This window comes from Xyrauchen texanus, chromosome 15 (genome assembly GCF_025860055.1).
Source record: "Xyrauchen texanus isolate HMW12.3.18 chromosome 15, RBS_HiC_50CHRs, whole genome shotgun sequence".
Taxonomy (NCBI): domain Eukaryota; kingdom Metazoa; phylum Chordata; class Actinopteri; order Cypriniformes; family Catostomidae; genus Xyrauchen; species Xyrauchen texanus.
Window position 1 is genome coordinate 38,224,974 of NC_068290.1, and position 16,431 is coordinate 38,241,404.

A 16,431-nucleotide genomic window follows, 5' to 3' on the forward strand; every position below is an offset into this window, starting at 1 on the left:
TTGTAATATACGTTCTGTTCTCATGAGGTTTGATATTATGAAACAAACTGGCCATGTTTGCCTTCAAATTATCTAATTTATAGAGGTAATTATTAATTATTTTAGTTTAGTGTAGTTACTTTGATAGTAGTTTGATTGTTTCGCAAAAACAAACGCTAAAAATTAAATTTTGAAATGTTCAGGATGCTTAGATGATCAAAAATAACTTGTATATCCAATGTAAACATGATTTGCAACTAAATGATTACGTTAAATATGAATGAATTTAAATTAATAAACCAATTTAGTGTGTGTATTATAAGTAATGTGAACAGTGAATAAACGCTATTAAAAGCTAATAAGTTATCACTTTGTATTGGCGACTTGAACTACTGAACAGATTTGCCCCTCTGTTTGAATTGTAGCCCCTCTTATGCCCCCCAATTTAAAAAACAAAAAATAATCCTAGAATCGCCCTTGTGTGTCCTTCTGAGCTTTAAATTTTTTTTTCCACCTTGTTTTCTGCATTCTTCAGCAGTTTACTGCTATTTATGGATAAGCAATGCCTTTTTCAATAAATAAATAAAACCTCTGGTCCATTACATTGATCTTTCAGCATCCGACAGGCAGGAAAAGGATTAGATTACTGTGGCATCCTTGGAGAATCAGAGCAAGGAGTTCTTTTTCTCATAACATGCTTCAACCCACTTCATCCTGCTTCAGGGAAGCTGCCTTTCAACAGAACAGAGGATGTCTGTCTCTTTCCTCAGTCACATGAGGAGCATTTTCTAATAGAGTTTGGACAGTGAGACTTCATATTTCCCAAGAATCATGACCTGGAAAAGTTATTTTTACTTTGCTGTAGAAAACTTTGAATTAGAGAATAAATCTTCTAGGAAATGAGTGTGTAATCCATTTTGATAAGTAAATTCCAGTAAGATTTTAAACATTTTATCAGACAAAGAAATGTAAGCGCAGCATAGTTCTAGCGGGAAGACTAGCAGCTGTACATCATCACACCATTAGCTGGGTAATTCCCAGCCAATCACATGTAAGCCGTTGCTTTATAAGTCTGCTCACAATCTATCACATTGCTGTTTCAGTGTGCTAACACTGCAACCTCCACCACCCCACCACCACCAGTTGAGTCCTGTCCTGCACGGGGGTAAGCTCCTCGCCCCTGCCTCCTATCTCCGGCAGGATATGATGGTTCGGAGTACTACAACTTCGGACCACCAGATGGGGCCTACACCAAAGAGAGACATTACTTTTCTGTTTTATATTCATCAAATAAACGTCATCTTCAATTTCACTCAAGTCTGCGAGTCTTCCTGATAGAATGTCTTTGAATGCTAACAAATAGCATTGTGCCATCTTAAGCTAATTTAATAAAACGTATATAATATTTTCTGATATGGGTGGAACATTTCAAACCAAAATGGCAACTGCTCTCCCTGTTAGCAAGGTTATATCCTCCTGTCATTACCATTCAAGAGTCAACAATATGATACATAGTAGAGAATTTTGTTTTTTAATATACAGTGTTTTTGTGTTTATTTTAAGTATCGGTGGGACCAAAATGTCTATTTAAATGTTATTGATCTAGTGTGAATAAAAAAATGGGAAAACCAATACACAATGTATAATGGCAAAGAAATATTTCAAATAAACCTAATTTCTTTGACTGATGGATATGCCAAATGAATGCCTTCTTGTAATAAAAAAAATACACAATTATCAATCTGTAATATGAATGCATTACATGTTCATTAGGAATAGGTGTCAGCACATGGTAAATCACATCTTAAACAGGTGTGTACAGTTACCATGGAAACCTTTGTCTTTGCTGAGGAGGAGGAGAAGGAGCATTCTGATTGGTCCTCAGGACTTCAGCAGTCTTTGGATGACTGAGAGGGTGGAACAGAGCGCTGATGCAGCTGATCATTGGCAGAGGGTTAAGAGTAGCCATTTGTGCTGCTGCGGGTCACCAAAGCTGTGCTTAAACTATATTGAACGCAAGAGGTCTCCACTGGCAAAGAAAAACATAGGAAAGAACAAGAAGAAGATCTCACATTACAGAATGATATCCATAAAGCAGAAATGACACTAGATTCTACATACCATAGAGAGAGAACATTGAAACAAACTGCAAATATTGGAGCAGTTTTCCATTTGTGGGTTACAATGTGAGCATTATAAAAATAATTGAGTAGTTGACAAATAACATAACTAAAAACATACAGATTTTAGGTTCAAATTAAACATGATGATTCATGTTGTCTCGAGAATGTTCTGGTTCTAATGAGCATCTTTTATGCTTAAATGAAAGCAAAAAATTTGACCTTTTATACAAAGAATTTATCATGTTTAATATCACACATTTTCTTTACATTAGACTAGTGACCTAAAAACTGTGCGTCTTCATTTTCTGTCAATATTTTTCTTTCTTTATTGAACTTTGTTGTCCTAAATTTAGATTTTCAAAGTGGTCTCAGACATTTGTACTCTGAAAAAAAAAAAAAAAAATTAATACAAATTTCTAGTTAGATTTACTTGCAAGTTTTTGCACCCAGTTTTTCAAGGTACATTTTAATGGTATAAAATTGAATAAAATCTACTTTCTAACTTCCTGATATAATATTGATTGAAATGAATACAATTAACTTAAACTTTTCAGTAAATACAGTTAATACATTTCAGTAACATTTACTTTCAAATATGATGCAAATGATGGGAATTTTATTGGATCATTTCACATTTTGAACTTTCTTAAAAAACACTTTTAATCATGTACCACTTGACATACTGTTAGGGGTATAACAGTTATGATCCGGACCGGATATGGAGAAAGAAGACCATGAGTCAAGAAGTTCAATTAAAGAATCAAAAATTTACTGAAGTATAGTCTGCAGTGAAATTGGTAGAGCCAGCGGCAAGGTCTCACGAGGAGATCGAAAGCCAAATCGTACCTTACACAAAATCTTACATCAATTATACCATTTGCAAGGACGTACATTCCATTATTTTACTCCTGATTGGCTAAAAGACCATAAAGTCACAACATATAGACAGCTATGCGGCCTATCAACATTAATCAGCGCACTTGTCGTCCGAGCCCGAGATTTACATCTGAAGTGACCTCGCAGATGGTCGCGGGGCATCTTCGAGTCGGCCTGGTGTGCATCCCTGGGTTCAAAACCCGGGTAGAAGGTCAAACGCACACACAAAACACTGACGAACGACAGTTCTTCTCTGGGCACAAGAGAGCCAGAGCACAACGTTATCAGGCCATTTAAACCAAAACAGAGAGATAAAATATTCACTCCTCGGGCAGAGGAGAGGGTTGAAATAACATACATTTCTTCCCTAAAGAAATAATAAGAGAAAATCACACTTCTACTATTCAGGTATTATTACATAGGACTTTAAACCATATAATTAGTCATGGAAAGGTAACAATCAAACACAGAATACATCTGGAACCTATGTTTAACGCATTCTCAGGGGCTGGAGAGCATCACAGATAAGCTTATCCCCAGAAGACCTTCAGCCTACGTGCAGGACAGAGAGACTCTGGAATGTTCCTAAAAGAGACTAGTTAGCATTCAACACACATATGATTCAAAGTATATTTCAGTTATGCATAAGAAAATAGAATTGATTATGTGATCATGCATATAGTTAATTCATCACTTTATTAAAGAAGTTAAGCAACAGAATACAGATAGATATTGATATAAAAGGATATATATATATATGTATTGATATATCTGAAGAGACAAGGGATTTTGACCCTCACCCTTCAGTCTTCCACGGGAGAGCTGAATGCATGCTATGTAGTCTATTAGTCAACATCACTTTGCATTACTAGTTATAGAAGCAAAATTCAGAGCAACCATTTTTGTTGTAATGAACAGCTCATTTTGAGTAGAATATGAACTTTAGACTTTACAAAACTAGAAGTTACAAAACATAACAGCAAAATCAATAATAAAAATGATGTAAATAAACTTGCAAACAGTGAAACCATGAAAGCTAATTAATTATTCAAAGCCGGTGCATGCTGGGAACACCGGCTTCAAAAAGCCAAGTAAAATGTACTTAATTTATTTACCTGTGAAATTTACTCAAATAAGTTTTGCAATTTCAAATGTAGAATTTATTTAATATTTTCAAGTTCAAGCTTTAACTTATTCAATGTAGAAAGTACTCGATCTGTTCTGCTGTATTTACTTCACAAAATAATTCTTTTCTGTATACCCTACTGAATATGTAAAAGGTAAAGTGCATATTCTTGGTCCTGGTCAGTTCACTTAAATAGTTCTGAGGAGAGACAAATACATTTTTATAAGTAGCAATGAATATCTAGAAGTCTCTCAATTAATGTCATAAAATCTGCAAGTATGAAAATCATAGCAGTAGAAACACTTTGTTTAACACTCCTATGGTCTTCATAAATAGGCATTGCTGCCATCTGGTGAACAAAATATAAATAACATGACTTGAAATTGATGTTAGCCAGAAACTGTGCAGTCTGTCTGCTTGGTGTACCCTAATATTATATTTTACCACAAGATATGCATTTTGATAGATATTTAGACATGATCAAACTATTATTTGTCAAAGTTTATCATTTTAAAATGGATTTGAATTGTCCGTTTTTGCAGTTAACAGAAATAAACTGCAGAAATTGTGAAAATGCAATAAGAGAACAGAAGAATTAGAGTAAACATTTAGTCTTCAAATTTTCTATAGTAAAAATTTATTTTGCAAACATTTTCAAGTCAGTGAGGTGCAAAGCAATAATAAACAACAATAAATGCATAAAAATGTGCATTTGTAAATGTGCATCATAAAAACCACATGTTTATGTGGTTTACGAGGACATTTTTTTAGGTTACAAACTGGTAATTACAAGGGTATTATGCTATAAATGTGGTTTATGAGGACATTTCTAGTCTCCCCATAATTTAAATCACTTAAAAAACATTAAACTATGTTTTATTTAAAAAAAAAATTGTGAGAGTTAGTTTTAGGGGATAGAATTTATAGTTTATACAGTATAAAATCATTATGTCTATGGAAAGTCCTCATAATGATAGGTAGACCAACATATGTGTGTGTGTGTGTGTGTGTGTGTGTGTGTGTGTGTGTGTCTTATAGTCTCACCCTTTCAGTTCTTTGTGTTTTTTTTTCTGCATTGTGGCTTGATTTATTGTTTGTATTTGACGGATTTAAAGAAAATGCTCTGTTTTGTGGTCTTTCCCTTTCATTTTCAGTGGTTGGTCAATTTCGACCGCAAAAGATATTGATTTACGACCACTTAAGACTTATCAAATCATGGTCAGAGAAAAAGTCACTAAGTCCTGTACCATTCAGATAAAAGAAACCATTTTGATTAAATCAGCAAAAGTGATTCCGGTCAAAAATGACCGAAAACCTATAGGAGGGTTAAAGTAGTTTTAGATGAAGTATAACATGATGCCACTGCTTGACACTAATAGAGTGAGCAAGTAACAAGGGTTTTTTTAGACACAAAATTGCAGACAAAATTGACTTTGCTTTAATTTATTTTATATACAGCAATGTATATCTGTCATTTAAAAAGAAAAGAAAATGCCAGAGCTGTTGATGATCATTACATTTTCAAAAGCACAATGTACAAAACTGCACACATTATACAACATTATTAAAAAAATCAAGACAAAACACGTATTTTAGGATTCGGAACGATGTGAAATGAAAAACTATGACTTGGAGCATCTTAGGACTTTATGTACAATGCAATACTGCAGCTGCAAACATATTTCCCAAAGAAAACTAAAAGCTATGTATCTTATGCTTATGATTGAAAGATTTGCTGATTTTCAATAACCTCTTGGTGATGTCAAAAGCTATTCTCAATAGGGATGCAGGACATACCCTTGAATATATCAGAACTGAGCAATATTGGACTGATTTGGCCAATACTGGAAGCAGCTAATCATAAAGTGTTATCATAAAACTTTTTTCTAAGCCAGGTTACAAAACTCCTAAAATGTTATTGGTTATTTCTTTTGTAACATTCTTGGAGATTTCACTGTGAACACTGTTTTTAAAAGAACAGATAAAACAGCATAAATCATATCGGTTATTGGTCAAAATCAAAATAATTTTCAGTTATCGATATGTTAAAATTCTATATCAATGCATCCCTAATTTTGAAATAAGTCACATTTGGGGGGCTATTCTGCACTATTTTTGGGATCACTATTTAAATGGAAGTGAATTTGTGACATTGAACATAATAATTTGTTATGACATTTTTTTATTTATTTGAAAAATGCAAAACAGAAGCATTTTCACTTGTGGTCTCAGATGTTCAGACCCCACTTTAATAAATTATGAAAACAAAAATGAAAAAAAAAATGAAGTATTTTTGTAATAATTTACAGAACAATGGTAAGACACAGGTCTTATCTGGCATTAGGACAACAATGTAAAAAAGGCAGATACATAGAATAAAGTAACAGACAATATATATCATACTTTGATAAGATCCTTCAAGAATTAGTCATACAGTGACCCAAAAATGATTTAGCCACATTTAGACACATAGGCCACACTTTAAAAATGCTCGAAAGTCTTTGCATTAGATAATACAATATTAAACCAAGTGGCATTTCTTTTAAGAAACATAGCACAATCACTCTTCCTGCAAGGACACCTCTGTGAACTTGAGAAACTGACATCACCATGACACCAATTGATAAAAAGTCACTCCAAAAAGTCTTCAGAAAAGTGAAGATAGTTCTGAGAAAATCTCTAGCAGCATTAAGTGTGCAGATGCCTCATGGTTTGATATTTTATTATCTAATGCAATGACATTCAGACATTATAAGTGTGAGTTAAGTTTCCATAAGTGTCTATAATTTGGGAAACTGTATGTATTCCCATCTCTCTACATTTAAGCTTACATTTCTCCTCTGCTGCAGAAGCTCGACTTATTCGTGACAATTTTGGATTATTCTCAGCTGATACACCCATCTAATTCACTGTAGCAATGAATCACACATCCTTAACCTGTTAATGAGTCTCTCCATATCCGTGGTCTCTCTTGCATCTGTATGTATGCCTGCCTGTGTCTGGTTTTCTTTCTGATCTGGTTTAATCACGCTTTGCTCTTCCCTTCCGCTTTCTCCTGCTGGTCTCGGCCATTGTTGGTTTCTCATCCATCTTGCCAGCATTTCCGTTGCTAGCCATAAGGGATCCATTAGATGCTCCATTAGAAAGGGCTTTGCTGGGCTTGGATGTAGCCTCACGGCGGGGCTGCTGACGGTATGTCTGGTAGTAGAAGTTCCCAAAGAGGATGATGAAGGTGAGGGCGTATCCAATCAGACACCAGTGCATCCACTTAGGGAATGGGCAGTCGGAATAGAGCGACAAAGCAGTGTGGCCAATGGTGATGTAAAACTGGATCTGTGGAAGAAATCAACAGATACAAGATAACGGCAAAGCCCTTTTAGATTTGATCATCAGTTAAGTCATTTTTATGGTTGATCCTTCAATTAGGGGCAATTTGGAATGGTTTAAATTTGGAAAAAAGGCACTTCTTCAAACTATACTTCATCTTTGTTAAAAAACAGTAATTGCAATTGAAAAAATCTCCATTCAACACTCTATATATTTAGATTGGCTGATCGTTATGAAATTTGGCATCCACTTACAGGTTGCCAAAATAAATCTGTATATCAAATTTCGTGCGAATCAGACAAAAGGCCTAGGATGAGTTTGAAAAAGTAGGTTTTTCAGAACATGAAGAATGGCTGAAAATTTTGTAGGTGGAAATCGGAGATACTGCTAAAAAAGCACCATAACTGCACAACTGTTTAATCAAGGAGGTAGGAATTTGGCATGCATCTTCTTAATGTGCATATCCTTAAAACATTGATTGGCTAAATCAATAAAAATGGTCACCAGAAGCCAATCAAATTTCAGCAGCTCATAACTTGTGATATGATTGGACAAGCATTATGAAATTTGGCATCCACTTACAAGTTTAAAAAGGCTGTATTACGTGCGAATCAGAGAAATGGCCTAGGAAAAAGTATGTTTTTCAGAAAATTTTAAATGGAGGAAACAATTTATTAAGGGAAATGAAATTGGAGATACTACTTAAAAACCTTCATAACTCCAAAACTGTTTAATCAAGAAAGTTTGAATTTGGCATGCATCTTCTTTGATGCATATTAATATTTATAATTACAATATAGATTGGATAGATTAAAATGGTCGCCAGCAGCCAATCCAATTTTAGCAACCAACATCTCCTATTGGTAATGGCCAATAATTTGGCATCCACTTACAGATTAGGCTGTATAACATATTTTGTACAAATTGGAAACAAGGTGGCATAATAATAAGCTAATAACTCCAGAACTGTTAGGCTACAATGAAAATATATGTTTCCATTCTTCAGTGTCCCCAAATCAATTGGTCGATATCTACAACAAAACCCTACTTGTTCAAACTTGTCCTAAACGGTTTGTCTAATTTGCATGAATTTTAGTATGTATGTATAATCAAACAAAATAATGACTAATTGGCCTGAATCCTGTGAGTGTAATATCAAATCATAAAAAACTTAGTACACATGGACAACAGAATTCTGAGGGCACATGCCAAATTACATCCAATTCCAAAGCTGGATGGAACTAAAACTTAAGAAAATCCTAATTGTGCAACTGTGATCAAAGCAGTTGTAATTCAACTCCAAAACAAGTGTCCATAGCATCCACAGCATCTATTCTGTAAATTTTGGCTATTTTTGTTATGTTCTCTTTACAAGTGCTTGGACCCTGGTAATTTATACTTACAAAGAAATAAAAAATAAAAAATGTCTTTGACAGAAATTTCCCCATGAACATCCAATACCATTCTCAAATGTTCCTTGCAAAATGTCACCATTTACCATTTGGATAATGGTCAGATATTTTTTCCACCACAGATATTTCTGTATTTTTGGACCAAATGCTGCCAGCCCATAATACAAGTACATCAAGACATGGATTGCTGCATTCATGTGAGCCCCAAAGAATGCTGCAAGAGAGAAAAAGGCACATTCGATCCTTGTAATGTGACATACAAGATGGAATTTGAAATCCATATAATCTCTCATTAAATTGCTTATTTACTTATTTAACACTTACACTGTCCACCAGCAACCCATTTGATCCCAATCCACCACAGAGTGAACATGGTGCAGTGGTGATACACATGCAGGAAACTGATTTGATTGAACTTCTTGCGTAAGATGAAAAACACTGTGTCCAGGTATTCCACACCTTTAGAGATAAAGTACCACCACAAGGCTGCTGTCACCTGCCCATTACAAAATAAAGAGAACAGTATTATTAGAAAACATTTATGAACTTCAATATTTATAAAAGTGGCTTTAATTGTGTTTGGGTATATTTCTGCAGTAGTCGTGAAAGTTTAAGACTCCTTGTGAAATGTGGCTATAGCTTCAGCTCTTTGCAACCATCTGCATCCTCAAACTATTAAGACACCTGATTTTAGAACGTGAAGATTTGGCTTAATTTCCATTCAGAATTTGGCCACACTGTACAGGAAGTTCAAATCGAATAACAGGAAGAGGAATTTAGTGAATTGCAATAAAAATACATAAATTATTCAAAATCCACATAGCCTAAAAACAAACAATTTGAACTAATTATGTCTATTTTTTCTCTGATTAGACTGATTGGACATTATTCTAAAAAGCCAACTTTAATTTTAAATTGTTTATATATATATATACACTTTCATTTTAGATTTTAATTTGGCTGTACAGCAACACAAAATGTGTAAAACTCTGTTTTCAGATAAAAAAAGAAACAAATATTGAAATATATTCAGATTTAACCATACAAATGCAATAATAATAAACATTTAAAAATCCAATAATTGTGTGAAAGTTGTCTGGTAGGTAAAATGATAATTCTATAATATCAGCTCCATTCAATTCAATTATTGGGCACCCTTCATAAAATTAACCAAACAATATGTAAAATATATAATACTATAAAATATAATAAAAATATATAATCATCAACACATATAGGGAAACCATATAATTATACAATATATGTACATTTTGAACCCCCCACAGATAATATTATTAATAGCTGTTATTTGAAAATACCCCATATGTTGTGTGATAACTGAAACAATTAACTGTATCATTAAAAACTACATGACAATCTTTGAATGAACTCTGCTGAAAATATGTAACATTTTCTCAAGAAAGTCAGATGATGTATGTGTGTATGTTTATGTGACATCTCAGAGTGAAACTCTAACACACTTAAGGCCAGTAACTGGAGAGCAGCATCAAAGGTCCAGTTTCAGTGCACAAGCACAGTGTCGGACAACTGAGGATGATGGCATCTAGGAAGCACACTTACCCTCACTTCATTAGGATCATCTGAGTAGTCAACAGGCTGGCAGATGTAGCTGTAGTTAGCCCCCCGTGCAGCAAGGAAGAGCTAGAATAGAATATATAATCAAATGTCAAATCAGAATCCCTTTTAAAATTCATGAAACGCTACAGTCAAACGTTAGGACACGCCTTCTCATTCTTTGCTATTACTTTGTTTCACATTTTAGAGCAATTGTCTTTAACTACTATGTACTAACATTAAAATACATACAATACAATGTATTTTCTGTGTAACCACATGTTGTTACATTAATAGTTTGAAATTCTCACAAGATTCACATTTGTTACTACTTAGGTTAAGGTAAAGGTAGGTTAAGGGTTTGGGTTTAGGGTTAGAGGTTAAGTAAACAGCGTCACTACAAATGTAATTAAATGCAGGTGCTTTAAATGTAATTACAATGCAACAACACGTACACTGGTGGACAAACATTTTGGAATAATGTACAGATTTTGCTGTTTCACAAGGACATTGTACTTAAATTCACCAAAGTAACATTCAATTGATCACAAAGGACATTACTGATGTAAAAAACACAAAAAGAAAACATAATTTTTTATCAAATCTAGACAGACCCCATTTCCAGCAGCCATCACTCCAACACCTTATCCTTGAGTAATCATGCTACATTGATCATTTGGTACTAGAAAATCACTTGCCATTATATCAAACACAGTTGAAAGATATATGGTTTGTTAAATGAAGCTTAACATTGTCTTTGTGTTTGAGTTGCCATAGTATGCAATAGAGTGGCATGTCTTAAGGTCAATATTAGGTCAAAAATGGCAAAAAAAAGAAACAGCTTTCTCTAGAAACTCGTCAGTCAATCATTGTTTTGAGGAATGAAGGCTATACAATGCTTGAAATGGCCAAAAAACTGAAGATTTCATACAAAGGTGTTCCCTACAGTCTTCAAAGACAAAGGACAACTGGCTCTAACAAGGACAGAAAGAGATGTGGAAGTCCAGATGTACAACTAAACAAGAGGATAAGTACATCAGAGTCTCTAGTTTGAGAAATAGACGCCTCACATGTCCTCCGCTGACAGCTTCATTGAATTCTACCCGCTCAACACCAGTTTCATGTACAGCAGTAAAGAGAAGACTCAGGGGTGCAGGACTTATGGGAAGAACTGCAAAGAAAATGCCTCTTTTGAAACAGAAAAACAAAAAGAAATGGTTAGATTGGGCAAAGAAACTCATTGAGCTTTTGTGGGATCAGTTAGACTGTAAGGTGTGTGTGAGAAGTGCCCGACAAGACAACCACATCTATGTCAAGTGCTTCAGGAAGTGTGGGGTGAAATGTCACCTGAGTATCAGAACTAACAGCTAGAATGCCAAAGATCTGCAAAGCTGTCATTGCTGCACGTGGAGGATTTTTTTGATGAGAACTCTTTGAAGTAGTGTCACGAACCCCGCTCCCTCGCTCCGCCCCCTCGAGCTTCCTCGCTCGTTTTGCTCCCTCGGGCTTCCACGCCGGTTTTGCTCGCTCGAGCTTGCACGCTCGTTTTTGCTCCTACGAGCTCACATGCTCGTACACTATCTCCCCCCTCGGGCTCACATGCCCGCTCCCAATCGCCAGAACATTATGTACACCTGCACTCGTCTCAATCTCCACATTAGTTTCACCTGTACTCGTCTCATCACCTTTCATTGTTTACACCTGCACTTTCCCCTATATATATCACTGCCCTTTCGTCTCACGCCTGTTGGTTATTGTGTTTAGTTTCCCTTGTCTTTGCCCCCCGCTAGTCTCGTCTAGTTCTGACCCCCCCTGTGATTAAGTACCCCCTTAGCTTGCCAGCTCTCTTGTTCCCCTACTCCCCGGTTAGTTTACCCGCAACTCTATTCTGATTACCCCGGCTTTGACCCTTGCTTCCCTCTACCACTCTCATTGGATTTGCCCCCTTGTTTATATCTTTGATTCCCCGGCTTTTGACCCTACGCTACCCTGACCATTCTCCCTCTGGATTTTCCGTGCTGTACTTTTGTTTGCCTGCAAATAAACGCAGTTTTGACATACATTGTGACTGTCTCATCTTGTGTGTGTGTGTGTGTGCGGGTTACAAGTAGTTTAAGTAGTTTATTTTTTTTTTAATTGTAATAGTAATTTTTCACGTTATTACTGTCCTGACTATACACTGTGATCAGTTGAATGCCACTTTGGTGAATAAAAGTACCAATTTCTTTACAAAAGCGCTAGAAATTCACCGTAAAAAATACGGTAAGCATGTTTCAGGCTTTGCGGGATATAATTTTGATGCCTGTATATATTACGGTGCATTACTGTCGTTTATATTATCAAATAATAAACTTGATATTAACCTTCTGAAACTGTAAAAATCTGCTTTTCACTTTATAATGTATTGTTCATCACCGTCATAATTACAGAAGGGCACATGATGACATGACATTAATCAATAGAGGCCCTTCCTGGAGCTATGACCAATAAACGTCAGTGTTACTCACACAAACACTAAACACCATCAGGGTAACACATGTGAGATTAAAATAATGTAATAAACATTAACTAAACTACATTAAATATTACACAGATCACCCCAATGTACATAACTGATATTAAAAATAAGAAGAAACATAACTATTCCCATGAAATATAATGAAATTATCTGTGTCACGCAAGCTGTACCGTAAGTTACCGTAATTTTAACAATAATTTACAGTATAAAGTACATGTAATGTCTTAATGAACATAATATAATTTTTTACTGTTAATTTTACAGAAAATCATACCTTTTACATAAAAAATAGATATTTGTACATAATTTTACCGTAAAAATACATTGTCTTAACAACCCGTTAACAATTAATGTTTTTAACTGTAGCATTTTTACAGTCTTTTACCGCATTTTTTTTACAGTGTACGCAAGTTTGTGAACGCAGATGCTTCTAGCTACACAAGTTCGATATCATGTGTAGTTGCACTCCAAAATGTGTTCACAATGTTGTAGTCTCAACGTTGCCACAAGGGGCGCTATAGCACGATTAGAGTGACGTATCTGCTTCTACAATGAGTTTCCTCTTTCAAGCCAATTACTGTCATGACGGAGCAACAGTTTGAAGAGAATATTAAGTAAGTTAAAGTCAATACATTTATATAAACTTACTAGAATAATAACACATCCAGTTTAATAGCACAGATGTTTGAAGGTAACTCCCTTGTGTTGAGAAAATCTGGGCTGCGTGCGGACTGTGCTAAGGACAAACGCATGTCCTTTACATCACACGCATTGTGCGTGGAGCGTTCAGAAACACGGACAACCAAAGTATACTTTAGCCTTTAGACCCACCCTACAACCTTAGACCTAGACAGATTACGTGAACTCACCTCTTTGAATATGAAAACGTTTAGGATGACCATGCTAAAGTTGTAGACAATGAGGGTCTTCCTCAGTTGGAAGGGCTCTCTGCCCTGCATGTACTTCGGCCCCAGCCAGAGAAAGAGCAGGTATGAGAAGCTGATAGCAAGTGTGGGGAGAGGAGAGTCCATCAAAGGCCATTTCTCCACACGCTTGTCTACAAACAAACATGAAACCCCATTAATATAATTGTATCTATTGCATGAATCTAAATGTTTCAAAATGACATTAATTTCCCACATACAGTATCTTCCCAATGTTATACTTGACAACATATGACTAACACCATAAAATAATGGAAAAAATAAATAAAATAATAGAGTCATTTTGCAGAAAGTGTGATGTACATACAGTGTATCTTCAATGAAAGGTCATAGTTTCATGACATAACAGGGTGCACAATAAATCAAGGGACACACCAAAAACCTCCACTATCAGTGTTAAAATGACACAAACGAATACATGTTAGTGAGAGAATGTAACACTAAACTCTTAACTGTATGTGGGGGGAAAATAGAAATCCAATGATTTAGCACTTATTTTTGACAAAGATGTTTGACGTGCAGATTTTGGGACATGAGGAAGTGACACAGAGCAATAGAAAATGATCTCAATGATTTAAAATGTAACTTTTAAGCCCACAGAAGAGTGTAACATCATAAGAAGTCTTTATTCTTTTTAACAAGCCTGTCAAAATTGTAATCAGGTGAAATTAAACAATATAAATAAAACACGCACTTGTAATGGGGACTTAAATGACACAGAATTGTGAAATGACCCATTATATACAGGCGCTGCACACTGGAAAACAGCTCGGACAGATGAAAAAAAACAAAACGCATTCAGTGTGAACGACCCTTACTAAATTTAAAAAGAAAAACACTTTAATAAAATGACCAGGAAGAAGAGAGAAAGGGAGAGAAAAGGTTTAACATGAAAATAGTGTACTTCTCCTTGGATTATTGTCATTGTTTTGGCAGTAAATAGTGTTTATCATAAGGGAAATGAAAGAAAATTGCAAAATGTTTTGAATTAAAAGTGCAGCAGTTTTAGAATTGTTGGTGGCCGAATTCAAGTGATAATGCACCAATAACAAAAAATCATCAGTCTCACAAAAAAGCATTAAATACAGTTAAAGGGAAACTAAGGACAGTAGATTATGGACTTCTGAAGCAGCAAAACAAGTGGGTATACCGAGGGCATATGCAAATATTGATCCTTAGAAGTCATTATACGCAAACAGCCCTGGGAAAAAAGTATGCATACGGCATGTGTATGGCCCCGAATACACCACTGCATTAATGAACCCTTTTATAAACTATTAACAAATGGAACATTAATGTAAAGTGTTACCAATTTTCAATCTTTAATTTATGTCAAACCTTTCTGTTTATTTCCATGTTTAAATGAAAAAAATCCAACATTTACAATATAGTCTCAGATATTTGGATCCCACTTAATTTATGCTACATGACTATTAACAGTCTATTAACAGTTTAGTGCCCTTGTTCACCCAAAGTGAAACCTGCAGTAGCATTCTCATGGGGAAATCTAATAGCAGGCTAGAGTCTGTGCCTTCACTACTCCCAGCTTTACTGAATCAGAGCTCTGCCATGGATATAATTCAACTCAGTGAAGTCCAGATATTATAGTTACCTGCAATGGTAAGACTCCATTTGTAGAATTCAACGGTGTCGTTGATTATGTGCTTCAAAATATCCATCGCTGAGATTTAAATCCTATTGTTCTGAGAAAACAAAACAAAAAAGACATGAAAAGGCACAAGTATTATTATGTGGTGATGTTTTAATAAAGGGATGCTGGGGTATGCATAATGGTAGGTATAAGGGTTTTAGTATACCTACCTTAGTACAGTGATGGTGTGGTAGGTGGGGGGGGCTTGGGGTAGGTGGGGTATAGATGGGGGTGGGGTATGGATGGGGGGTTTAATTCAGCACAAAGACCAGGAGAGCATGTGTCAGCACATCTAACAAGCACGATCTGAATTATGATGGTAACAGATGAAAAGATACACTTTCATCCAGTAACACGTAGAAGGTTTTGGTCAAATATTTCATTAAATATAAAACGCCAAATATGTTTTTGGCAGACCCGCCATCACATGCGGCCTCTCCCAAATCAAAAGCGTTGCACTTGTGACCACCATTAACTAACCAAGTAAACAATGCCATTTTATCAGGTGAACTCATTTCGACCGTTTTAAAGATATGCGATGCAAAAATTAACGAATTTGCGCAAACGTGCCGATGCGACAGACAGCAGAAGACGCAAAATGACATTGGTGTTCAATTTTATCCTCTCTTATAACCCAAAATACAAACTCACAGTATAAGATCAACATTAAACAGCCAAAATATAACATTTAGTGCCAACCCCACAGTAATCATAATTTGCGTTCATTCTTACCGTAGCGAGATTAAATCCCCGTCTAATGACATTCAGCGCAAGGTCACGCGATACGGTTATTCCGTGCTGTAAAGAACAACTGTGTCCTAGATTTATCCAGATCTGTTCAAACAGACGCGTATAAAATCATCATCCGTGTGCAGAGCATCCTACAGCGTTACAGGCATC

At 35.4% G+C, this 16,431-nt stretch overlaps 1 protein-coding gene across 1 annotated transcript; it reads right to left on the reverse strand.

Moving 5' to 3' along the window:
* Positions 1-5,541: 5,541 nt before the first annotated feature.
* LOC127656381 (elongation of very long chain fatty acids protein 4-like) lies at positions 5,542-16,397 on the reverse strand. The gene is made up of 7 exons (XM_052144695.1): positions 16,264-16,397; positions 15,493-15,583; positions 13,806-13,993; positions 10,425-10,505; positions 9,168-9,339; positions 8,930-9,057; positions 5,542-7,437 (listed from the first exon to the last, which is right to left on the reverse strand). Exons 2-7 carry the CDS (start codon positions 15,557-15,559, stop codon positions 7,126-7,128), a joined length of 948 nt encoding a protein of 315 aa, XP_052000655.1. The 5' UTR covers positions 15,560-15,583; positions 16,264-16,397; the 3' UTR covers positions 5,542-7,125.
* Between the last annotated feature and the right edge of the window lie 34 nt (positions 16,398-16,431).